We start from the raw sequence: 25,394 nt of genomic DNA, 5'->3' as shown, positions 1-25,394 counted from the left end.
AAGGATCAGCAAGGGAACCTCTCCCGGTTCCTGAGTTACCAGGCACTCAGCTTCATCCAGAGAGTATTCTGATGGGCTGGGGACCCACCATAAGAAGGAATTTGTCAGTGTAGAATTCCAGAGGCTTATGCCTAGTTAAATGTAAATCCAGAGAGAAGAAGAAATCTGAAGTTTTTTATTCATTGGTGACAGTTTGGAGACCCAAGAATTGTTGGTGTCACTGCTGGATGTTGATGGGTTTTCTTGCAGGACTCAGTGGGAAACAATCTGCTTTAATGCTCTCCCTTCAGCCTGTGTTTTCCAGACACTGGGGAGATTCCTGCACTCATCCCCAGCGTCCACCACCGAGAACACGTCAGCGCCTCAGGACTGGAAATATGTAACATGTGATTTTCTTCACACCTGATTTGTAACTGGGGCTGAAATTTTTAATGGGAACAGTAGGCATCTTCTTACCCAGTCATGGGCCATTTCTGGTAATCTTGCAGCCCCCAAGGAATTCTCCTGACTTGGTCAAGAAACCGTAGCAACACGGCTGTGTCACGTGAATGCCAGGACACTTGACAAACGGGCACAGCACGTGCCTGAACACTGCTGTTCCTCGGTTGAAGCCTTACCTGCTGCTTTATTCTTTGTGAGGAGAAAGAGGAGCTCTGGCACTTGTTTTTTAAGTCCTGGCCTTTTCATGTAGATTGCCACCTCAGAGCCTGCAAAACGTGGGAGCCCTGTGGCAATCCCTAAGTGGCAGTTCATGTGCGCTAGCCCTCGGGGTGGCGCCGCGTGCCTGGGACGCTCCTTTTGCCAGCAGTTTGCAGAGTGTTTTTTTTTAATTTATTTATTTTATTTATTTATTTTTAGCTGCATTGGGTCTTCGTTGCTGCGCGCAGGCTTTCTCTAGTTGTGGCGAGCGCGGGCTACTCTTCGTCGTGGTGCACGGGCTTCTCATTGCGGTGGCTTCTCTTGTTGCGGAGCACAGGCTCTAGGCGCACGGGTTTCAGTAGTTGTGGCATGTGGGCTCAGTAGTTGTGGCACACAGGCTCTAGAGCGCAGGCTCAGTAGTTGTGGCGCACGGGCTTAGCTGCTCCGCGGCATGTCGGATCTTCCCGGACCAGGGTTCGAACCTGTGTCCCGGGCATTGGCAGGCGGATTCTTAACTACTGTGCCATCAGGGAAGCCCTGCAGATTTAACTGTAGGAATGAAGCCCTCAGCTGTGTCTTTGGCTGCTTTGTGGTGGAGATGTAAGCAGGCGATTTCTCCGTTTGTCCAGTCTCACTCCAGATGCAGTGTCATTTTCCTGGACGGCTCCTCCTCACCATTTGACTGACAGCAGGCCGTCTGCTCTTGGACGGGCGTGTTCCCAGCCCTCACGTATCTGTGCGCTCCTTCCATCCTGCTGGGGAACAGGCAGATCTGGGCTTGCCGCGCTCCGAGACAGCCGCCCGAGCAGCTGAGTCATCCCGTTAAAAGATTCTCTGCTTTCTACATTCCTCCTGTTCTCAGATGCTTTTCAGAAGCCCTTTCCCGTTTTCTTCTGAAGACCTGTCTTTCTGCCTCACCGCTAAGCCTTCACCTGTTTTCAGACTCCCTTCACACGTGTGGTGGAAGCTGTAGACGTTTACACACGTGCTGTGAAATACCAGAGGTTGAGAAACACCATGATGAAGTGCAGATGAGGGGGCTTTCTCCTCTGCCTCTTTATCGTCAACCCACGGAGTGGGCCCTGTGAATCACCAGCCAGAGGGATGGTTTAACCCCCCCGAAACGCTTCTGTTTTGTCCTGTGGAGTCCTCAAGGGCAGAGCCCTAAGGCAGCGGGAAGGTCCCGCAGGCAGGGAAGTCGAGTTTCCACTTCTGCGGAAGATGTTCCTGCGGTTCTTCCCAGCACAGAGCAGCTCTGAGTCACCAGGCAGATGAATTCAGGGGAAGGGGGTGGTTTCCAGCACACCTTTCCAAGTCTGATCCCATCTGTCCTGTCCTTTCTAGGTACTTGGAAGTTCCGGTAGAACATACGTGTGTTTGGCCTCTTGTCATTACTGTTCGTGTCCGGCATTTGCCTTCTCAGTGCTGCGGAAGAGTGACAGCCTCCTGGTGAGGATGGGAAGGGCCCCCCCAACTGCAGCTGAGCTAGGAGAGAGATTGTGAGCCCTCGCTGCATCGTTTTAAGAGTTGCACAAAATGGGGATTTTACTACATTTTGAAACAGATAGTAGTTTCTTGTCCTTGACTTCAGTTAGTCATCTCTTTTGGGTTTACCCTCCCAAAATGCAGTGTCATTTTTAGAACTACACCAATTTCCCATTTTAATTTAAAAGGTCACAGATGAAGCTGTGGGGAGGGCGACAGGTAATCCCCAAAGTTGGCAACTGGGGAATTAGTTGGCCCAATAAAAATATGAACTGAATTGGATGCTGTGGCAACTTTGCATACCCCCAACTCCATGTCCAGCCTTGAGGTGTTTCTTCCCACTCCCCGTGAGACAGCCTGGCACTTAGCCATGCTTGACTTTCACGGGGGCAGGAGAGCACATCGGTGCCTCTGCTGAGTTCACGGAGTCCAGGGCATCAAGCAGGAACAAGACATACTCACAAAACTCCTGATTCCACAGGAGAAAGCACTACCCACCCGAGAGCAGGTAGCTATTTTTTAAGTCTTGCCAAGGAAGAAAATTATAGCACCCACTGAATTCTTCCCCTTTCTTTTACACTGTTAATTACACACCTCGGGAACTGGGTGGCAGGTTGAATGTCCCATTGTACAAGAAGCCACATTCACAGCTGATTTCACCTGTAAAATGACAGGGTTCAAGCAGGCCCTCCAGTAACCTAAGCTGTGTGTGCTATGATACAAGGTCCAGCACAGATCCTCTCCCCAGAGGTGTTACAGGCCAAGATATGTGAGGGTCCTGCCACCCCTGCCCCTGCCCCCAACACCGCGCCCCGCAAGTCTAATAGCGGTGAAGGGACTACACTGTAGACTCTGAGCGTGTGTGTAAGATGGGGATAAGACCTGTCCCCCTGGGGGGCTTAAATGAGATAATTTTATTATCTCATTATTAAATATTTCTCTCTTATTAAGTGAGATAATCTTTAAGAAGCACTTAGCACAGTACCTCAGGGAACGTTAGCCATTGCTATTAACAGCTTTCTGAAGGCAAGGAAGAAAGAAATATAATTTAGGACTAAAATAAAGAGCCTGTCTCGGTTTTCCCTTGGTTTTACCTGTACCAACCGGATCTAAACGGTTGCCCCAAACAACAGGCAAAGGAAAGCCTCCTTTGTCCCCACTGCCTCCTAGAAGGTCTCATCTTTGTCTGCAGTTTCAGGCAGTGGTTAGAGGCGCACAGTCTGTGTGCCCCACTCCTTTCCTGCTGTATGGGATGGTGGTGCGAGGTCTGGGTTAGCCCGGCCCCTCCAGTTTCTAACTGGTTTGTGTGTTTTGCATTCCAGTGCAAGCACCTCTTGGCAGTTTATCTTAGTCAGGTTATGAGGACCTGTCAGCAGCTGAGCATCTCTGACAAGCAACTGACTGATGTATTATTGATGGAAAAGACACAAGAAGCGTCATAACTGGCGCAGCTGGAGCATCACTGGCTTTCAAGGTAGGATCCTGTCCAGAGACGCACATAACCTGTCGCGCGTGACTCACGCGGCGGGGACGTGAACCAGGCTCCTTGTCGCCGTCCCGTCCCCGCTGGGCTGCAGGAGGCATTGTGGGTTGGGCCCAGGACGTGTGTATGGTTTGAAGCCCTCGTGAAACGTCTGAACCAGCCTCCAAGCCCCTTGGGTAGAAAATTTCCAGGTGGAATCAAGCGTTTTAGACTCCAAAGCCTAACATCATGTCATGGTCATAATTAGTCAGATTCTTAAGTGACTAAGAGTACTAGTCATTTTTTTTTTTTAATCACTTTTTTTTTTTAAAGTCACCTACTTTATTTATTTATTTTTGGCTGTGTTGGGTCTTCGTTTCTGTGCGAGGGCTCTCTCTAGTCGCGGCGAGCGGGGGCCACTCTTCATTGCGGTGCGCGGGCTTCTCACTGTCGCGGCCTCTCTTGTTGCGGAGCACAGGCTCCAGACGCGCAGGCTCAGTAGTTGTGGCTCACGGGCCTAGTTGCTCCGCGGCATGTGGGATCTTCCCAGACCAGGGCTCGAACCCGTGTCCCCTGCATTGGCAGGCAGATTCTCAACCACTGCACCACCAGGGAAGCCTGAGTACTAGTCATTTTTAAGAGGTTGGAACGGTAGGTGAAACAGGAAGCTGAAGTTTAGATAAATAAGCATCAGTCCTTTTTCTTGGGTCCAGAAAATTTTCTGCAATAAAAGGTTAGAGCGGAGATGTGGCTAAATGGCAGCAAAGATAAAAAGACATCAGGGTTCTGGTTTCAGTGAGCTGCAGAATCTACGGTGTTGAGGCCAAAATAGCTGATTAAATAGGCTGTATTGTGAGAAAGGTAGTACCTAGGACAAGGAAGTGCCGGTTTGCTCTGCATGCACTTCTGAGCTTTGTAACAAGCCAGAAAAGGCTGAGAGATCCCAAGAGGATGTTGGGAGGGAGATAAACGGGACTCATCTGGACCCCAAGAGAGAGCAAAGGAGCAATGACGGATGAAAAGGAACACGAGACAGATTTCGGCACAGGACAGGAACTTCTCATGGGGAAGGCTGTCCACAGCTGGAACAGGGTCCTAGAAGGACAGGCTTTCCCTGTCTCTCTAGGGGTTCGTAAGCCTGCAGCATCCTCGCAGGGTTACGGCGGAAGGAACTGAGTCAGCGACCAGACAGGTGAAATAGATGGTTTTGCAGCCTCGGACACCCCCCAGCCCTGTGCCCCGAAATATGAGGTGCTAATGAATGACTGTGGGAAAGGCCCCAGATGGCACAGGGCTCTGTGGTGGCAGGGCCTTCTCTTAGGTCGAGGTGTGGCGAATAAAACCTATCAAGACTGTGCTACTTGGCAAACTTGGGCTCGGGTGTAGACTGATTTCAGGATAAAGAACAGAAGGGTAGGTGAGCTCTGCACAGGAAGCCGGCACAGCACCCTAAACTGTGTATTTCTTTTTTTAAGTTTTATTTTTATTTCACCTCATACATAAACACAATTCTCTAACTTTCCTTAGTAAAATTTTCACTTTGGATTCCAGCAACTTGGCCAAACTTGAACTTGGGAGAGAAGTAAAATTCACTTATCTAGCTCTGGAAGGGGGGACACAGAATCTGGTGGCGGAGGGATCCCACTTCTCCAGTTTCCTCCTTTAGGGTGGTTTGCTGTACATGGAAAAGATTGTTATCAAACCTGTCATCTGATGATGTTCTACTTAAGAACTTATGAGACTGTCATTTCCCTAATATGGCAGTGTCTTGATTGAAGAATTATACTTTCAATTTTCCTGGTCACCTTCCTCAGAACAAGTATATATTTTTAGTACGTCCAACTTTTTCCGTTGCCTGCTAAGTTAAAAAATATTTGTATTGTAATAGTTCACAGTGTTTCACAGTAAAGTAGTTTCAGTCATTTTCTACCATGAAAGAGGTAGACTCTTAAAAAAACAAAACTTTCTTTTACAATCCATTCAAGTCGTCAGCATCATCTACAAGAGCAGCCAGAGAACCATAAACACATTTGTCGACCCTCGGAACCTACTAGTAACGTGTGCATATTAACTAGGTACGTGGTACCTCCGGGGAAGCGCTCCGAAGAGGCGACCTGCTGGCCTGTGAGGTGCAGCTGTCCTTCCAGTGAGAATCCGCCAGCCATGCCCTGTCCCTTTGTTACTGAACTTGTGCCTTCTCCTCAAAGAGGCCAGAGCCTAGGTCACAGGCCCACCTGGAGAGCAGGCTGCGCCCCTGCCTGCCCATCCCCACTCTTGCGGACGTCTGTCCGGCAGAGAACATACCTGGAGATGATTTGGTGGAAAGTGTAGCGGAAGTCTCGGTTCCGGTAGGCGTAGACAATGGGATTGACGACCGAGTTGGCGTGTGACAGGAGGATGGCCGTGTTCATGGCCCACTTGGGCTTCTCCTTGGCCCAGGCTGGCTGAAAGAGCGTGGCACAGTTGATGGCGTGTACCGGCAGCCAGCACAGAGCAAAGATCCCAACAATCACGGCCAGGGACTTGGCCGCGTGGATCTCCCGCTGGAGGATGGTCCTCGAGTGGTCCATGAGCTCCATGCGCTGGAGCTGCCTGCAGGCCACCAGGAAGATCTTGACGTAGATGACCAGCATTATGAGCAGCGGGGGCAGGACGCACCCAAAGAAATTGAAGTACACCATGTAGCTCATGGGGACCACGTTCTCAAAAAGACACTTCACAAGGCAGCAGCTTGCGTTTGTGGTCCCATCCCAGGGCTCCGTGCAATTGGTGGCACTGTCTTTACTGTTCCACCCCAGGAACGGGGTCAGGCCGATGCCAAAGGCAAGGACCCAGAGGACAGCAATGACTCCTCTTGCTCGGGCCCCAGTGACCAAACCCTTATACCTGTTGAAAAGAACATCATCTGTTACCGTCAGCTTACAGCACTCTGCCACCAAAGTCCAGGACCCCACCTCTGCTTTTTGTTCCTTTACCCCTAACAGCCTCTACCGTTCAGCCTCAGAGGGCACCGTGGCCTTTTACCCTCAACACTAACAGCTTGCAAACAGGTATAAACAGCTTTGCTCTAACAAGCTCAATAAGATTTTCATTCTTAATAACTCACCTCTGTCTAATGACAAATCACGGTCAAGGAGAACAAGTGGAGAATTCTTAAAGGCTGCTTTCTAATCACCCAGATACTGACCTTGGGTCTAGGTCTCCTATGAGACACAGTTGTAGGGGGTCGAGATACACCAGGGAACGGAACCCACAAGACCCCTGCTTCTCAGGGACTTACGTTCTAGCAGGGGAGACAGATCATAATAAACAACAAGCATAGGTTAGTAAATTATACGGTATGTTAGAAAGAAACGTGTAGTGTGAAAACAGAAAAAGCAGAGTGAGGAAGGTGAGCTGTGGCAGGGACTAGTGTTAAAGAGGTCAGGCAGGGAGGCTTCATTGATAAGATGCCCTTGAACGAACACCCAACAAGTGAGGACCGGAGGCCCCTGGAGTCAGGCAGCCTCACCTGGTGACTCTGGGCGAGAAGCCTTCTGGTCCGTCTCCCACCAACACCCTAGGAAGAGTCATCCCCCTGAATTCCCCGGTAAGATGCTGGAGAACGAGAGTTCTAGCAGCGTCCCTGGCTGTCTCGGCTAGCGGCGAAGTTGATAAAAATTGGGAAAGAACTTAGCAAATATCAAATCTTTTTAGTAATTTTTAGACCATTAAATCTTATTTAAAATCTAGAAATCATAATACACATTTTGGACTTTTTGCTACAAGGTAGTCCATATATGGTTTATAGCAAAGGTATAAACTCTGCTATTCATAACTGGTCCATAATATGTATTTAACATAATGTATTGAAAAAAATGAAATAAAATCTTTACTTAACCTCTGGGAAGAAAACTGGGAAATAACTGGATACACATTATCTTAAGACTCGTCTGTGGGAAGTGTCCGATCTCCTTCGCCTGCAGGATTAAGCTCACACTTCTCAGCATGGACCACGGAGCCCTCAGGCCGCAGCCCCAAGTGCCCCTGCCTGCTGCTGCGTCCTGGCCCGGCTGCTCTCCTGTCTCAAAGGTCACCTCCTTTCCTGCTCACTTCACAGGCAAAGGTGGCCTCTCCCACTGTCTGGCCCCAGACACACACCTGTCATAGAGCTTGTTTATCTCTTACAGGTGTTCAACCTTTTAAGGACTTGGACCTTGTCCCTTTGATTCGGTGTCCCCAGGAGCTAGCATAGCGCCTGGCACATAGGAGGTTCTTAGTAAGGTGGCCATTACAAACGCATTCCTGGCTTGTTACCAGACAGCTTTAAAACGGGATTCTGCTTATTAGGAATGCCTGATGCTGTGGCCTGGCCAGGCAGTGGAACTGGTCCAGTCTGCGGGGCCGGTTAACTGAGGTCTTGCCTCATGTTGACAGTGACCCCTCACCGTCTCTGCCCCCCATGAGGGCAGCTCAGTTGTGGGGTCTCGACGACAGAGGGCCTGCTGGGTGCAGCTGCTTGCTGAACTTTTCTGGGCCAATAAATCCATCTATTTCCAAATCCCTTCTGCTTCCCTCATGCAGGAATGTAAAGCCATTCCTTATAAAAATGTTATTCCTGGCCATTGCCTTGCCAGAGACGTGAAGAATGCAGTCCCTGCAGGGTAACAAGGCCACCGCCTCCTGAAGGCCAAGCACTTAAGAGTCACAAAACTTCAGGCCCACGAGGCAGCCACGCCTCCACTGTTCACGGGACTCAACTGCACTGAGCTGTGTACGGCTGAACACAGACCAGCCCCGGGGGATGAGTAAGATCTGGGATTAGCATATTCTCTTGTCAGTCATGGTCTGGGATGGATACGGGAAGTGGTTCTGGCCAATGTGACTAAAGGAAGTCTGCTAGGGTACTTCCAGGAAAAGTTTTACTTGATAAAAGGAGAGAGACCCACAAGGAGAGCTCCTCCCCATACTCATCCCTTTCTGCTTTTGATGCTCTTATGGGAGGCTGTGATGCCTAGAGCCGCAGCAGCCATCTTGTGACCGTGAGGCGTGAGCCTGAAAACAAAGCGAATGGCGAAGCAGAAGGAAGGAAAGAGTCCAGGTCCTTGATGGTGTCTTCGAACCACTACACCAACCCTAGAACCATCATGGCTCCACATTGTAGTTCAAGAGATAATTGATGGTCCTGATTGCTTAAGTCACTGTTACCTGTAGCCAAAAGCACGCTCGTGCAACCTGGAAGGGACGTTCATCGTTTCTAGTCCAACTTCTCTGTTTTACAAATGAGGAACCAGACATACAAAGTCTTTAAGTAACAAAGGCAATACAAGAACCAAATACCAATAAGTCAGGACTTTCAGGCCTCTGTTCCTTACACCACGTTATGCTGCCTTTTTTTTTTTTTAATATTTATTTATTTACTTATTTATTTATTTGGCTGCGCCGGGTCTTAGTTGCAGCACACGGGATCTTCGTTGAGGCATGCAGGATCTTTTAGTTGCGGCACGCGGGATCTAGTTCCCTGACCAGGGATCGAACCTGGGCCTCCCTGCATTGGGAGCACGGAGTCCTAACTGCTGGACCACCAGGGAAGTCCCTATGCTGCTTCTTTTACGTGACTTTTTCCTAAGCAATATTAGACACGGAGTCCTCTGTACACAGAGGGGTCCCAGGGGGTGGCTTCCTGGCGGAGTTCAAAACAACCGGAATCCACCCACATCTGAACTTCTCAAAACTGCTGGATCCTGCACATATGAAAAACTACTTTTATGCTAAATCGTCTTAGATGAGGAATAGCAGCTGATTTCATTCGGGGAGCAGCTGGTCCCAGCCTTCTCCGTGACCCCCTGCACCAGGGCCTTTCTCCCCTACTGGTTCATTATTTTATTCAGAGTTCTTCCTTTGTACCACACACTCCGCTGGCACTGGAAACAGAATCACAGCCCTCGTAGGTTGTGAAGCTAACAGAAGAGACAGAAAATAAACAGGTAAACACTCAAAAGGAACAATCACAAGTCAGAAGGAGTTTGGCCAAACCAAAAGGAACAGGGTGCAGATTAGAGAAAACCAGGAAGAGCTTGGACACAGGGTGTCAGGGGAGCCTCTTAGGCAGCAGAGCCGAAGGTGGAGGGGGCATGGAGGCTCTGAAAAGCGGGGAGAAGGCGTTCTAAGCAGAGAGAACAGAATGTGCATGGCTTCCAGACAGGAAAGGGTTTCACCTTCCTAGAGAAGCAGAGGGGTGAGGCGGGCCCGTCCCCAGGCCGGGGGAAGGGGCTGGAGCTTGATACTCAGATACCCCAGCGCCGCGGGATGCCACGGGGGGCTCGAGGCACACTGCGGGGACGGCACTGGTTTCAGCTGTGTAAAGCTCACTGTGGAGACTGAGTTTTCGGGCAGCCAGAAGGAAAGCAGAGCAGTTAGGAAACTACTTCAGTGGTGAACTCAAGAGAAGATGTTGGCGTGGAGCAGGGTGACAGCAAAGACAGGGCTCACAGACGCCCCCATCCTAGGAGCTCTGAGCCACGCGGCCCCACGACACGCTGGGGGCTGGGGGAGACACGTGCCTACACACTCCCCCAGCCCCCAGCTGCACAGGGCACATCAGACACGCGGCCGACCCGCCTGAGCGCGGCTCTGCAGGCACTAGGCCCGCGCACCCCCCGTCTCGTGAGGCCAGAGCACCATCGCCAGCTACAGGTGTGCAGGCTGAGGCGCCCACGGTTAAATGACTGGCCTGCTGCCCCTGAACTGCAGTCAGGACACAAACCCTCCGACCTGATCTGATTCCGGTTTTGCCCAAAGCAGTCACTTTCCTGCTCAGGACCCCGTGGTTCTTCTCACAGCTCCCAGCTGCCTGCTCCCCCAGCCCTGGATCTGCTGCCCTCTGCCCTGGCCAAAGCTGCCAGCCGTTCCAGGGATCCTCCGCCCCCAACTCCGTGGCCGGCCACGTGGGAAGCGGCAGAGACCTCTGCTGCCCGCTCGGCAGGCAGTCCTTAAAAGGCGGCAGCGAGACGCTTCTGTTGGCGGACACAGCCAGACCCACAGGAGGACGTGGGCTCCAAAGGCAGACGCGCTTTTAGCACTGGAGCTGCAGCCCCACGATGGCAGAACAGTCCGTGTCTGCGAGATGCTGCCTGGACCCGGGCACGGGTGGGAGACAGCCAGGGATGCTGGGGAGAGGAGGCCGGTGTCCCCGCGCCGGGCGGGAGGCTGGGGGCACGACCCCCGGGGTCTCTGGCATCTCACGGGGGGGTGGTGGGCTCCGCTCTCCTCCCCCATAGCCTCTCGTCTCCCACTTCCGGCCGGGCCTCTGTCCTCTCCCTGAGCGCCCCGCTCCCACCCTGCCCACCCCTCGCTCCTTTGCTCCCGGTGCACCAGGGCCTCTCAGAGCATCCTCGTGTGTGTGTGTGTGTGTGTGTGTGTGCATGTGTGCCCCCCACATCGTTCCTGAACGGCGGGAACGTGTCCTTTCCTACATCCGCCCCAAGTGCAGGAGGAGTAAATGGAAGGCGATGAATAGAGGAAATGTAGGCGGCATTATTACTCCAAGCAAGCAGGAACAATTCCAGCCCACACAAAAGGGGTGTCCTGGGAGAGTCCACCCTCTGGGAAGTGGCTGTGCCCCTTGCTGTGCTGGACCCACCCACTCTCCATGCAAGAGGCTCATTAGCTAAGGAGCCGGATCCAGAGACAGTCACAACAAAAGGAAGCAGTGTGGACGCCCGGGCTCACATCATGACAGAGGGCTTGCCAAGCGCTGCTTAACAAGCGCTGGCCTATTTCTGGGCCAGGGTCCCCCCTCCTCTGGCTCTGTAGCCCTCGGCTCAGACCAGGCCGCCCGCTCAGCCTCGGAAATCAGAATTCCCAGCGCTCCGGGTATTCTGAGTGCAGCAGATCCCCAAGGGCAGCCACCCTGGCAGTGACACTGAGTCCAGGCAGGGGCTGGGGAGAGCCTGAGCTCTGCTCTCAGAAAAACGGGGAGGGTGGTGGCTGCAGAACCCGCCCCTGCGGGGCCTTTGAACACAGATATCGTGTGTGCAAAGCACTTTATAAACGCAGATCACTAAGTAAATACACCCCGAGTTCTGTTCTGCTTCTTAAAATTGCTGATTGCTCCCTTAGGGACATTTTTCTTTATGTTCTGTTTCGCTCCCAAGTTTCATTTCTCTGTAATAGAAACACTTCTGCTCCAAAGCAACATATATATTCTCAGAAAACGTCATATTCTCTAAAATCGCACACAAACAATAAGGGGACTTACGTGAAAATGGGGTGAGGACGGACCACTTAACACCTACCAAGCGTTATAACTACAGCACTAACAAAATAACTTGGACCCCCAGCAGGCAGGTCCGCGGGGAGGAGAGGCTGCCGCGGTGAATATTAAAAAAGTTCCCAGAAAGTCTAACGGAAATCCTGCAAAAGTGCAGTTAGAGCAAGGCCGACGGGTGCCAAGGCAACGCAGCCGGACGAGGCGATGCGGCCGCGCGCTGCGAGGGCTGCGGGCAGCGGGTGCCCACGCAGGAGGCCCGGGCCCTGCTTCCCTCCCCCGTCCTGGGAGCCGCTCTGGGCTGCACAGCAGTCACACCGAGGGCTCTTCCTTCCCCCGCTGACGCCGGCCAGGCGAATGCCACTATTCCTGCTCCTCGTGGCCGGGCAGAAGCACAGATGAACCCAGACAGTGCCTGCGCCATCCCAACACCTTCCCCCGTTCACCCGGCGCGTGCATCCCGTTCACAGGTCAGAAATTCCCCCGAAGCTCAGCCCTGGGCTCCGTGGAGCCCCGCGTCCCCAGGGCCCCTCGCGAGAGCCTCCCGGGGGCTGCAGGGCTGTCCCCTCCCGCGGAGCTGAGACTTCCTCAAAGGCAGGGACTCCCTCTCACTCACGCTCGCATCCAGAACACCTCGCACCGGGCCTGGCGAGCGAAGCCCCGACGCCAGCCTGACTTTGTAAGAAAGGAACAGAGCTCTGGTTCCTGGGCACACGCACCCGGTAGCTCTAGACAAACAAGCCGCGGGGCGCGTGGACGTGTCCCGAGCTCCAGCTTGTCGCTCACAAGAGGCATCTGTCTAAGAGGGGCCTTCTGAGGCTGAAGAGTTGCTTCCCACCAAGGTAACGGGGGTTTCAGATGTTGTCACGGACAGAAGCAGTAGCAATTCTGCAGTGTGCCCATGCGAGACCCAGGATCCATAAACCTTCCCGCAAAGAAAGCCGAAGACCCACGTGACTTCACCGAGGAACTCTCGCAAACGTGTAAGGAACAAATAAAACAATTTTTACACACAAAGACCTGTTTGGTTCTGTTTACGTGAAGTTCAGGTCTAGGGGTGGGAGGAGGGTCTCCCGTCTACCGTCTGTGGTAAATAAATGTCTTGAGGGCCAGCCGCCTGTCTCCACGGCCTGAGACGGTCACGGCTGGAGCCTGCAGGGCCGCCGGAGGCCAGGACAGCGCCTGCCCACCTGCTGGATGACAAGCTCTGGCCGCCAGAGATGCCCTTCAGGCTGAGTTCCTCCCAGGAGGCCAGGACCCTCAGCCACTCTGACTCCTGAGGGTGCCCCATCCCCTCCACCAAGTTCAGACATGCCTGAGTCCCGGTGGGGGCCTGAGCCGAGCCACTGCCAAGGTGCAGGCGGGTGGAAGGGATGCCACCTGTCCTTCACGGTTACCCGGGAGCATCAGATGAAGAGTGCAGGGAAGAACGTGGGCAGCTGTCCGCACCCGGTCAGCACGGCCAGAGGAGGCCGTCCAGAGTGGCCTACAGAGATGGAGGGTGGTGGCCAGGACCAGGTCCCCCAGAGCTCGCCTTTGAGGCTGGTTCTTGGCGAGGCTCCTATTTTGGTCTCCTATATCAGGTGGGACCTGGGGACAGCCCAGGGTCACTGGGCTCCAGACTCTGGTCTCCTTGACGTGAAATAAGAACCCCCGAGAGAAAAGCCCACTGCCTGAACCCAGACCAGAGAAGAAAGAGGATACCTTGTCATCCTCTCTCCCCGCAAAGGTACCCTCCTCCCATGGCTGGGGCTGAAACACACTGCGCGCTTCAGACACACCGTTAATTGTCAAAAGCATCAGACACCACGCACACTAACAACCAGTTAGACGTCAGGGGAAACGCGGCATCGGCTGACGCGGCATCCCGCTACTGGTGACGGTAACTCTGAAGATAACTGCTCATGGGGACGTCCACAGGCTTCTCCACTGGAACTGCCCATCCCTCTGTGATCAGCTGTACCTTGTGGTGCACAGACTTTGAGATTTTGTAAACATCTTGGCCCTCATCAAACTTTCACCAGTGAGTTTTATCACCTATTGACCGTTCTTCCCTGAACCAGTTATTATGATGACAGTTGCCAAGTGATGACCTGCTTAACTCAGTCATCCCTACTCGTTAGTGAGATGGCATTCTACTGCAAGCAAGAGTTCTTCCAAGTCGTTATTTAACAAAACAAAACAAAGCTCTCCTAGCTGTGTTCATCACGAGGGCCTAGAAGAAATGACACTCCAGCAGCCATGAGCACTCCTGCCGAATCTTGGTTTCTAAATACCATTCTCCACTGAAAGAAAACAGGGCTCCTTGGAGAAATGGCTGATTCCAAAGCCAGAAAATACAATGGAGCCTGAAAAACCTTTCTGTGCCAGAAAGTAAGAAGTGCTCAAAAACATGATGGAACGCTCAAACAGAAGTCAGCTTGAACAGGTTCTCATTCACCAAACTTGGGCATCAAAGTGAATAACAGGTATGGACTGTAACACATTAAATGCAAATAAAATTCCCTAAGTCCACTGGTATGTAAAAAAAATAATTTAAGGAAGAGCAGAGAAAAGTAAACCTCTTCTCTACAGAAGAAGGCCAATTGATACAGTGGAAGGAATGAGAAAAAATAAAATTACCATTTGACATGGTAATAACTGATCCAAGCAAGAATCATCAACGGGGAAAACACACCTTTACAGTGATGAACCCTAGCAGTGATGAGATTTAACACAACAGCAGTGGGACAGATTGACTCCATGTGCCGTCCCATGTGATGGGCTGAAATGGACACACCATCAGGTAGACAGTATTCCCACCAAAAATGTTCAACTTGAGAATCTAATCATAAGGAAACAACCAAACTCAAAATAATGTATTGCCTTGAAAGAGAGGGGGGGGGAGAAAAAAGACTGAGGAATGCTTCCAGATTAAAGAAAACCAAAGGCACATATTAAATGTACGTGTGACCTTTTATTGGAATCTGAATTTTTAAAAAACTGTAAAGAACATGATCGGGATAATGGGGACATCTGACTGTAGACTGTACCATGCCAATGTTAAAGCTCCTGAGTATAAGTGTGTGTGTGTGTGTGTGTGTGTGAGAGAGAGAGAGAGAGAGAGAAAGCGAATGTAGCAAAATACGAACAATGTGGGAATTTGTCTTAGTTTTGCAACTTAGAAGTTGTGAAAAAAAACTCACTAGTTCAGAATGACTCATTCTTTCTGAAACCACAGACCACATTAGATTAGTCAAATGGATACAAATGTGTGTGTGTATAACTATATATATATATATATATATATACACACACACAGATATAGAAACATATATACAAATATATCTTTTAATAGCAGGGACTTTTTAAAAAGTACAAAATGAATGTAGTACGTGTGTGCTTGTGTATGTATTAAAAAACTACGTTTCTCATGACTTCTGAAAACGCCAAACTTAGGAGCTATTTACCCCTCTAGGTGATGCCAGTATGTCTTTTCCCCTCCCTCTCCTTCTCAGTCTTCCACTCTCCCCGGCTTTACCCTGAGGACACCCTCCACGGGCTTGTCATGTCTCAACAACAAGCTGGTCCATCCCTATCAGGGCAGGTCCCCCCAGCACACATGTGTGCACACATGTGCACACACACTGACAACCCCTAGACACGTCACACGCTAGTAACTGGACCCGCCTACTGGAGATGCTGAGGGAGCAGCGTGAGCCCTGCTTATAAAGAAGAAGGAAAGGCAACCTTAAACCAATGACAAATAATCTGGAAAATACCCACAAGTATGCAGAGAGCTGCAAGGGAATCCAGGGTGCCTCCCAGAGAGAGTGTCGTGAAAAGTGGCAAGAGTCGGCAGGTGCAGAACATCCCAAGCAGGGAGAATGGCACGTGCAAAGGCCTGACCTCAGCCAGGGAATCGAGGGGGTCCCGGGAAGCAAAGCAGAGACACAAAGGGGAGAGGGGGGCGGGGGAGGCGGGAGAAAGGACCAGAGCCGGGGAGAGGCCGGCCCTGTCCCCAGGCGCGGGAGCGTCAGGTCAGGGAAGGAGCAGCCACCAGGTGCGAAGAGGGCTGAAGGGGCAGCAAGGATGCAGGGCTGGCGCTGGGAACAGGGAGGAAGCAGAGGGGGGACCAAAGACACCTGGCTGCAGGTGGGCTGAAGACGTGCAGCCAACAGCACCTGGTCTGTGATGCCTTTCACTAGCGCTTGAGACTCTACATTATAAAAAAAAAAAAAAGGCAGCTTTGGCGCTGGCATCGGTGGTGTCAAAATCAGCACTGGAAATCAAGATGTGGGACAGAGAGCGGCTTTGGGGAGCCTTGTGGGGGGCAGGGCGGGAGCAGACCGGCCAAAAGCAAAGCCAGTGGGGCTGAGAGAGGAGAGAGCAGCTTGCGGACGTTTAAACAGCGCTGGGTCTGGAGTGATGCTGTCAGGAGGGGCTGGATCCAGAGCCGGGAAGGGCCGCCCAGCCTGGAGCTCCCCGAGTGCCGCCGCCCCACGCGGGCGCCTTAACAGCCCCCGTGCCTCTGGGATGGGCCACCTGGCGGCCCAGAAGCCTGGGCTCACCTGGCTTCTTCCTCTCCTCGGGCCCAGCATCTTGCCCAGTCAGTGAGTCCTCCTGAACCCGTCACCCCTGTGACCCCGTGTCCCCGCCGCGGGCCCGCCGCTCAGCGCGTGGGGTCCAGGCGGACGCCAGCCCGGCCCCGACCAGCCGCGTCTCTGGTCCCCATTCACCGACTGTACCCCCAGGGCCCACCTCTGGTCTCGGGGGTCCTCCCGTCCTGGTCTCCTGGTCGGCTGCACGGTTTTCCCTGTGGTCCCTCTGCTGCAGACTCTGCCTGACCTCCTGGCTGGCACGGCGCGTCAGCCTGCTTCCCCGGTGGAGAAGTCCAGGCGCTACCCGCCTTGAGGCTCCCTAGACTCTGCCTCTGCCCGCACGGCCTCTGCCCCAGACACGCGTCCTTCCTTCTCTCCTGGATAACAGCAGGCTGCCCTCCAGACCATGCCCCTGCCGTCCATCAGAGCAGCCGCTCTATAATGCAAACCTGACCGCAGGAACTCCTGACGAAAATCCTCCCCTGGCCTTCCAGGTCCCACCTAATTGCCACCTCTCAGAAAATCACGTTTAAAGGACCCTGAGAAACACAAAAGGAAATAAATTCGTAATCATCCTAAAAACATAAGTGGAAGGCGACATCCAGCGAACCAGAGATTCTGATGAGTTTCTAGAAGCCAGAAGGCAGACGGGATCATCAGGATGGGGCATGGAGCCCTAAGCCAGAAACAGGTTGACCGGGAAGAGAGGTCCCAGCCTTGCAGACAGCAGGTGCCAGGCGGGATTTAGGAAAGGAGCAGAAATCAAGAGGAAGGCTGCCTGCTGACCAGCCTGGGGCGGCCTCACCCCTCAGGCATCACGCCCGCACTTCCCCTGTAGCTGGGCACGTATCCCTCATGTCCCCACCCTTCCCCAGCTGAAGCTCAAGACCCAGTGACAGAGGATAGGGTCGGAGGAAGAGTTTTGATTATATACAGTCTATGCCACAGCAAGAATCCGAACCATGTGAATCCAAAAACGGTTTTTCAAAATTGACTCCAAAAAATTTAACCTTAAATCAAAAGTAAAAATATGAATGCTAAAATTAAAAAAAAACAAAAAGAGAAGAACTAGGGGGGAAAAGTCAAGGAACTCTTCTAGGGGAGAACAAAAGACTAAAGTATTGGAACCTTATATGTAAGAGTACATTTAAAAGACAGAAACAGTCAAGGAGGGAAAGTCTCCATCTACCTATCAAGAATCCCAGAAGGAAAACCAGACGGAATGGAGATAAGGAAATAATCTAGGAAAATTCTTTTTTAAGATTTCAGAACTGAAGACAGACCTAAGTCTTCAGACTGGAAAGGCGTCATTCCCAGGTGAAGGAGAAAAGCTGAAAGTCAATATTTAGACCCAACCTTGTGGAATTTCAGAACACCAAGCAAAGCAAAAGATCCCAAAGGCTTCCGAGGAAACAGACTGACAAAGAAGAATCACACCGACGTCGGACTTCTTGGGCACCCTGGGTGTTAGAGCAATGCCTTCAAGCCTCTGAGCGTATCCGGTCCAACTACCAACCACATGTGAGAAAGAAAAACGTTGCTGGCATGAAAGAACCCACGTCCTGAAAAAGCTACCTATGGATGGTATAGAGACAAACATGTGGAATCCCAGAAAGAGGAAAGAAAACATGCGGGAGGGGGGCAAGAAATGGCAGAAGCACCCCAAGAGTATGATGGGGAGACCCAGCATGACACTCGCGCAGCACCATGCACCCTCCACAATGAGAATGTGAAGGAGCTGGGTCATCCTTTAATTTCCAGGTGGGATGTTCATGATCCAAACACAAGGCTGACTAAAATGGGGCATAATTCTGAGCAGTGGGCGGCACCTACAAACAGAACCCATGTGACCTGCCATGAGACCCATCTCCTGGTGAAGATGGACTTGGTGACAAGAGGGCATTTCTGCTCCAGTCACCCTACTCTGCTCACGGTGAGTGAGAAACACGCACGCAGAACATCATACGCGCCAGGTATCGGTTTCCACTTTTCAGAAACTCTCTACAAAGTGCAGGAAACTTTATTCCAGATACAGAATAAAATGCAAATGATATTAACCTTGACACTGTAAAAGCAATGGTATAATATAAATGTGTTCAATACGTAATTTGTGCAGGAAAAAAAAAAACCACTAAGAAGCAGTGGTTGCCTCTAACAGGCAAATGGGAAATCAGAGGTCAGACTGGGTGACTGACTTCCCCCAGTTTACCCTTTTATATGGTTTCATTCTCTTTACTACCGCATGGATCACCTTTGGAAAGTAAAACCTCCTACCTGTCCAAAGTAAGGTAGAGACAGGGTGACAGCAGAGGTGGAGAGATGGGGGAGGGAGGGTGGTACACTTTTCCTCATTTTTCTTGACAGTTAACAGCTACTGCCTACATGTGATGGAATCAGAAATAGAGGCTGAAATAGGATCCACAGGAAAAAATCAAAATATAACAGATTGGAAGGAACAGGGCTTGTATTGTGTGGTAGGCAGTCAACAGATTCTGTTTAAAGATGGCAGCACAAACCCAGCTGTCACCATGGAGGGCGGAGTGGCCCTGGGAACCAGTGTGGGAGGGCTGCCAGGCAGAGGGGCTGGTGTGGGCCACTCGGCCTTTCCCTCTGGAACCCTCTGTGCTTCTGAATACCTACTTCTTCACACTAGTTGATTTCTAACGTAGAACACAACAAACAAAACCAAGTCCTTCGTGGACTTACCAGTGCCTTGAGGACAAAACCCAAACTGCTCAGCAAGCCTCCGGGCCCCCCTGGACCCGCTGTGCTGGGACCCCGACCCTGAGGCCCGGCAAGCCCGCTGCTCCCACACAATCCCTACCGCGTCGAAACGCTCCATCCTCCCATCCTTCTCCCACATGAAACTTTGGCATCAGCCCTCCAGAAAGACCACCGCCCCCTGTCAGCCGGGCCGAGTTGGAAGGCCATCCTCAGCCCGTGACAGTCTGTTGCTAACTTCAATTCATTCAAAGAAGGTACAGTTGCCCTTTGCTGTTCAGCCCCTGCTGCCCACGGCAGTGTCTCCAGCCTGTCAGCCTCCGAGGCGAAGAGCACAGCCTGCTAACGGGTTTCCTGGGCCGGGGTGGGGTAAGAACCACACTGAAGCCCAGCTCCTGAGGGTCAGTAATGAATCGGAAGCGTCAGAAAAGGCTGGGCCTGACTTCCCACATCTGAGGAAGGAGGAGGTGGCCGGGAGGCTCCCGCGGTCCCGGCAGCTGAGTCACATCCTGCAACGGTTTACGCATCTGCCAGGGCACCGCCACCTCCTTCCCCTCTGGCCACGGCGCTGTTCCGCTGTGTCCTCTTTGTCCTGGTGACATTTAAAGGGTCCGGCTCACGATCGCCGGGGTCGCCCCTCGTCCAAGCCTAGAGGCTGCAGCCTCTCCCTCCCGGGGACACAGGTTCGCCCCGCCCTGGCCGTGTGACCTGGGCCGATGACAGCTCTCTGAGCCCTGCCCTCCCCACCTGCGGATCTGGAGGCGGCAGGATCGCCCCCACAAGGCCGTCGCAGGGGCTCACCGAGGTGAGGCGTGTGCGGGGCCCAGAAAAGGTCAAAGAGCGGCTGCTGCTCACAACCGTGTCCTGCGTTCGGGTGCCCGGAGCACATCTGTCCGCCCACGTGTCCCTGCCCGGCGCCGTGACCCCGGCCGGCAGGTGAGCACGAGGTGGAGACAGGGTGCCCGCGGTCACAGCTCTGCCTGTGCAAATGCAGTTAACTTTGCCCCTTGACCCACACCACTTCTGCACGTGATCAAAGGCGACCCGTGCTTTCCAGAGTCCTGTGCAAACGCTGCTGAGCCGCACAGCCAGGGCCTGTGTCCCTGCGGGGCTGCTGCGCCAGCATCAGAGCCCGAGGGCCGCAGCCTCCTCCGCAGAGGGGTTCCTGGTCACCACGGTCCAGGGCAGCCCAAGGTCGCGGGGGACCCCTTCCCCCGACCCCCACCCCCCAGGTGCTCGGGGCTCCGCCTCCACCTCCCCCTGCCCCAGGAGCTCCTGCACAAACGTCCAGCTGGTTGGACTCTACCCGCAGCGAGGGGACGGGACCCCAGGCGCCCTCCGGATTGGAGATGGGCCGGAGGGGAGCAGGAGGGGGTGGGGCTCCCCGCAGGAGCTGGTCCAGAGCTGCCAGAGGACACAGGCGACGAGGCCCAGGAGGGACCCTCGGATCCGACCAAGAGGGGGCCCTGCAGGGATGGCCTGACGGGGGGGACACAGTGACAACGGAAGTGGAGACCGTGAGGCTGGACGGCGTGTCAGAGAAGCTTCCTGGCGAGGAAACCAAGGAACAGCCGGCATGTGGGTGGGGAGAGCGGCGAGGGAGGGTCCTTTTCGCACGTTCGGAGAATGATGGGGGTTCCCTGGGGCCACAGTAACAAAGCGCTGCGAACTCAAGCGGCGGCTGACACGACTCCCTCCCTCGCAGTTCTGGAGGCCAGGAGACCGGAATCAAGCGCGGCAGGGCCACGCTCCCTCACAGGCTCCAGGGGAGGAGGGGCTCTGGTGGCCTCCCAGCATCCCTAGGCTGCGGCCGCATCACCCCAGTCTTCGCCTCCATCTGCAAACGCCTCCCCCCTTCTCTCTGCTTGTCTATTTTATAGGAATGGGGTCTCATTTAGGGGCCACCAGGTCATCCCGGATAAGCTCCTCCTCTGAAGATCGACATAAGGTGATGTTCATTCTTTTCCCACCTAAGGCCAAATTCACAGGTTCTGGGGGTTAGAGTGTGGACACCATTCAACCCACTCCAATGGGAATGATCTGGAAGAGAAAGACAGCCCTGGTGTGGAAGAAGGGAGGACCCAAGGCGGGGAGTGGGGGGACCCAGAGCTGAAACCTTCTTTCCCAGCGTTATTTCAAAACAACATTACAGGGACTTCCCTGGTGGCGCAGTGGTTAAGAATCCGCCTGCCAATGCAGGGGACACGGGTTCGAGCCCTGGTCCAGGAAGACCCCCACATGCCGTGGGGCAACTAAGCCCGTGCGCCACAACTACTGAGCCGGCGCTCTAGAGCCCGCGAGCCACAACTACTGAAGCCTGTGCGCCTGGAGCCCGTGCTCCGCAACAAGAGAAGCCACCGCAGTGAGAAGCCCGCGCACCACAGCAAAGAGTAGCCCCCGCTCGCCGCAACTAGAGAAAAGCCGTGCACAGCAACGAAGACCCAACGCAGCCAAAAGAAAAAAAAAAAAGTAGATAATGTTTTTAAAAAAATCACAGGTGAATTTTATTGTACGGGAACTGTAGCTCAATTTAAAAAAAGAAAAAAAGTTAAAAAATAAAAATAAAAGAACACTCAAAACCCCCTGCCAATTCCCTACAGTCCAGTCACCTGCAAGGAGCGCAGTGGAGGCCACCTTCTCACCCAAGACACAGTCCTGCTAAGAGGTCCCCAATACCTCCCGCCCAGACTGGACATGGGAGGCTCTGAGAAGACGCCTCCACGCGGCAAAGGGGGCGGGAGGGTGAGCATCCAGGGACAGACGGACACGGCGCCTGCCATCCTGCTGCCCCACCCAGCCAACCCAGCGCCCCCAGAAACACCCTCCTTCGGCCCCAGCGGACACTCAGCAGCACAGTGCAGGGGAAACGGGGTCCAGGAGCCGGGAGGGCAAGCCTCCAGGCAGGCAGAGGGGAACCACTCGGCACTCCAGGGGCCTGGGGTGCGGCTGACAGGCAAGATGAGGGAGGAGGAAGGGCTCCTCCCGGAAACGCCTGAGCGAGCAGCTGCGGGCCGACACCCCCGCCCCGCCCCGCCCCTCGCTGCCGCCCCCGAGAGCACCGCTAGGCCTGGACCCCCGGCCGGGGCCTGCGTCAGGAACCGCGCGGACCTGAACTGGAGTTAGCGGGTGTCCTCCTGTGTGTGGACGCCCCTCGCTCTGAGGCCAAGGGCAGGGCCCGGTGTAGGCAGACACGCCTCCTCCTCAGGTGGGCACAAGTTCTCGTCTTCGTTTCCGGCATCTCCTCGGGCGCCCCTTTCCTGCAAAGCTCCCTGGTCAGTATCTGCCTTGACAGCTGGGCAGCCGTAGGGCTGCGGGCTCTGCGGCCTCGAGCCGTGCCCACGGCAGACCACGCGGGCCTCGGTCAGAGCCTTGGGGCACCGGTGACGAGTCCAAGCCCTGTTCGTGCCGGGTAGGAGGCGGGCCTAAGCTCCTGGCCCTCACCCCGGTTACTGCTGCCCCTACAGGGAGACCCCTCCTCCCCAGCACACTTCCAGCTTCACTCCCACTGACCCGTGACCCCACGGAGGGCCTCGGAGCCGAGTGGGAGCTGCCCGGCCTGGGTCAGTAAAGAAGGGAGCCCCCCGTCTCCCTGACTCCCAGAGGTCCTCGAAGTTTGGTGGGACCAGAAGTCCCCGGTTACGTACTGATACTGGAATCCACACACACCCGGCCCCAGAGATTCTGATTCGGGAGGGACCGGTGCGGCCCTGTAATCTGCTTTTTAGCTCAGCAGGCCAGGAAGTGCTGAAACAGGAGCCATGAGGACCTCTCCAGCCCGTGAGGGTGTGCTGGGTGCCAGGGGGGCAGGACACATGCCATCCCTTCCTGGGACAGGTCACACACACTTCTTGCAGACCTCTGACCTCCTGCGGGCAGGCCGGGAGGGCAGGGGGGGGACCGGCACTCCGGGGTGCTCTGCCCTCCCCACGCCTACATCCAGCCCTCCTGCCTTCAGCAAATGCAAAGGAGAAGTTAGGGACCTGTGATTCACATTTCTTTCGCCTTCACACACCCACACCCATTCCTTCAAGACCCCACCCAGCAGAGACCAGAACAAGAACTAACAGATTTAAACTTTCAGGGAACTTCCTGCTCCACGGGGCACAGGGGATTCTTCCGGTAACTGGCACTGAGCTGAGGTCTCTCTGGACCTCTGCCAGGGCCAATCCCAAGGGGCTTCCGTCAGATAAGGCTGGGGTTTGTGGCTGCCTGCTGGGTGCAAACAGTCCAAAAGGCCACCAAGTAACCAACATGAGGACCAAGAGGCAGGAAAGGGACCCCTAAGAGAAAAGAAGCGTGTGCCGTGCGCCCAGGTACTCGGAAACCCCTGGGCTCTGTCACACCTGATGGGACACATGGGGCCTCCTGGTCACAGGCCAAGGGCAGCAGCACATGGAAAGGCCCAGACACACAGAGGAGACTCACAGCCCGGCCAAGCAGGAGGCTCCTGCCCCCGCTGGGACCCAGGACACAAAGCACAGGGAGCAGGTGCGACACGCCAGGCTGCTGCAAAGGCTCCTGGGAGCATGCCCCCCCCCCCCCGTCAGTTCCCTCAAACACTCTTCCCTTACAGCCACCAATTTACTGCAAGCAGAATCCGCTTCCAGAAACGGCAGTCTGCTCTCCGCCCGCATCCCAAACACTGATGCCACACACAGTGGGAACATGGGAACAGGGGGCCGGCGCTGAGTCCCAGGCCTGCTCCTACACGGATTCAGAGGCACCGTCCTCAGTGTCCTCCCCTCACCTACAGAACGCAGGTACCTACCTCTGGGATTACTGGCAGGATTAAAGGATGTAAGTTTAAAGCGCCCGACAGAGTTGGCACTCGAGATTAATTCTTTCCTTTCCCTCCTACTCAATTTCCCTGTCTCAGTTCTAAACCCAAAGAGATCCCAAGCTCACCCAACTCAGAAACGCCAAAGGGGCTCCAGGCGCGCGCGCTCGCGCACGAGAGAGAGAGAGAGAGAGAGAGAGAGAGAGAGAGAGAGAGAGAGAGAGAGAGAGAGAGAGAGAGAGAGAGAGGGAGGGAGGGAGGGAGGGAGGGAGAGGGAGGGAGGGAGAGGGAGGGAGAGGGAGGGGGGGAGGGAGGGAGGGGGGAGGGAGGGAGAGAGAAAGAAAGTAAATACTTTCAATTAAGCCCCACGTGATGCTTGTGATGCTCGGGCTCTCAAGCTCCCAGCTACACCTGGGACTCTGCTCCCCTTGCTGACTGGCTCCTACATCTTCTGAGTGTGGGAGAAACAGCGACCCGCAAGTCCTCCAGCGTTTGGAAACCCTGGTGGCACTTTCCCAGCAGCTGGGACTGGGCAGCAGAGGATAAACAAGGCTACACAACGCACGAGGCTCTCAGGCTGTCTTGGCGAGCCGGGAAGCACTTTAACTCTCTCTAAAGTATAAGGGGGTGATTAGAGTCCGCACGAAGCACGCAGCGTTCCCCAAAGTTAACTGGCACCTCCGCCCGGGTCGGCAGGTACAGCCTGAAGTCGGGCGGCGAGTCGCGTCATTTTGCCCACGCAGATCCCAGCGTCCAAAGTTGCCCTGGAGCCTCTCTCCCCGACCCTACCGCCCAGCGCTCGCCGGGCCCCTTCCCGCCCGCTCGGGGCGCTCTCCCCGGAGCTGCCCCGCCGGGGTGCACCCCCGGGGCCCCAGGGCTGTCCCTACTCGGGTACCCTGAAGGAGACGCGCGCCCGGAGCGCCGAGAGGGTCGGGCCCGGCGCACGTGGGTCCGGAGGCTGCGGGCCGGAACTCGCGCGCCCCGCGCCCGGCCGGGAGGGTCTGGGGTCCCGGGGGCCGGGGCGGGCGGGGCTCCGCGGGGCCGGGGGCCAGGGCCTCACCTGAGCGGGACGCGCACGGCCAGGTACCTGTCGACGGCCACGGCCAGGAGGCTGAAGATGGAGCTCTGCGTGACCACGAGCACGAAGCAGGCGAGGAAGAGGCAGCTGTGGAAGTCGGTGCAGAAGCCCAGGCTGATAGTGACGGCGAAGGGGATGGCGAAGAGCCCCACGGCCACGTCGGCCGCCGCCAGGGACACCAGGAAGTAGTTGGTGGGCGTCTGCAGCGCGCTCGAGGCGCCCACCGCCGCGCACACCAGCACATTGCCGGCCACCGCCAGCGCGGCCAGCGCCAGCTCCAGCACCACGTACAGCGCGGCCTGCGCCAGCTCCAGCGGCATCGCCGCCCGGCCCGCCGCGCCTCCAGGAGCGCCAGGACCGCGCGTCTGAGACTGCGGCTCGAGCTCTGCCGGCCGGCGGGCGGG

The 25,394-nt window shown here is 54.6% G+C and overlaps 2 protein-coding genes across 6 annotated transcripts in view; one reads left to right on the top strand and one right to left on the bottom strand.

Annotated features, from left to right (window-relative positions):
- Positions 1-23,724, top strand: part of ZSWIM7 (zinc finger SWIM-type containing 7) — a 31,795-nt gene extending 8,071 nt beyond the window's left edge. Inside the window, exons 4-6 of one of the 5 annotated variants that reach the window (XM_061177052.1) lie at positions 1,984-2,088; positions 3,447-3,598; positions 23,709-23,724. In XM_061177052.1, coding sequence (XP_061033035.1) covers positions 1,984-2,088; positions 3,447-3,566 — 225 coding nt within the window. In that variant the 3' untranslated portion in view covers positions 3,567-3,598; positions 23,709-23,724. Of the gene's footprint in view, positions 1-1,983; positions 2,089-3,446; positions 3,599-5,571; positions 7,490-10,407; positions 11,639-11,907; positions 12,819-23,708 lie in introns of those variants that run through there. The other 4 variants (XM_061177051.1, XM_061177049.1, XM_061177050.1 and 1 more) reach the window with 4 other exon arrangements.
- Positions 3,976-25,310, bottom strand: ADORA2B (adenosine A2b receptor). Its single transcript, XM_061177053.1, has 2 exons — positions 24,973-25,310; positions 3,976-6,472 (listed from the first exon to the last, which is right to left on the bottom strand). Exons 1-2 carry the CDS (start codon positions 25,308-25,310, stop codon positions 5,809-5,811), a joined length of 1,002 nt encoding a protein of 333 aa, XP_061033036.1. The 3' UTR covers positions 3,976-5,808.
- Between the last annotated feature and the right edge of the window lie 84 nt (positions 25,311-25,394).

The sequence above is a fragment of the Eubalaena glacialis genome, chromosome 19 (assembly GCF_028564815.1).
Source record: "Eubalaena glacialis isolate mEubGla1 chromosome 19, mEubGla1.1.hap2.+ XY, whole genome shotgun sequence".
In the NCBI taxonomy this organism is placed as follows: domain Eukaryota; kingdom Metazoa; phylum Chordata; class Mammalia; order Artiodactyla; family Balaenidae; genus Eubalaena; species Eubalaena glacialis.
The sequence above is the reverse complement of the archived record's forward strand: the minus strand, read 5'-3'. Positions and strand labels throughout refer to the sequence as shown.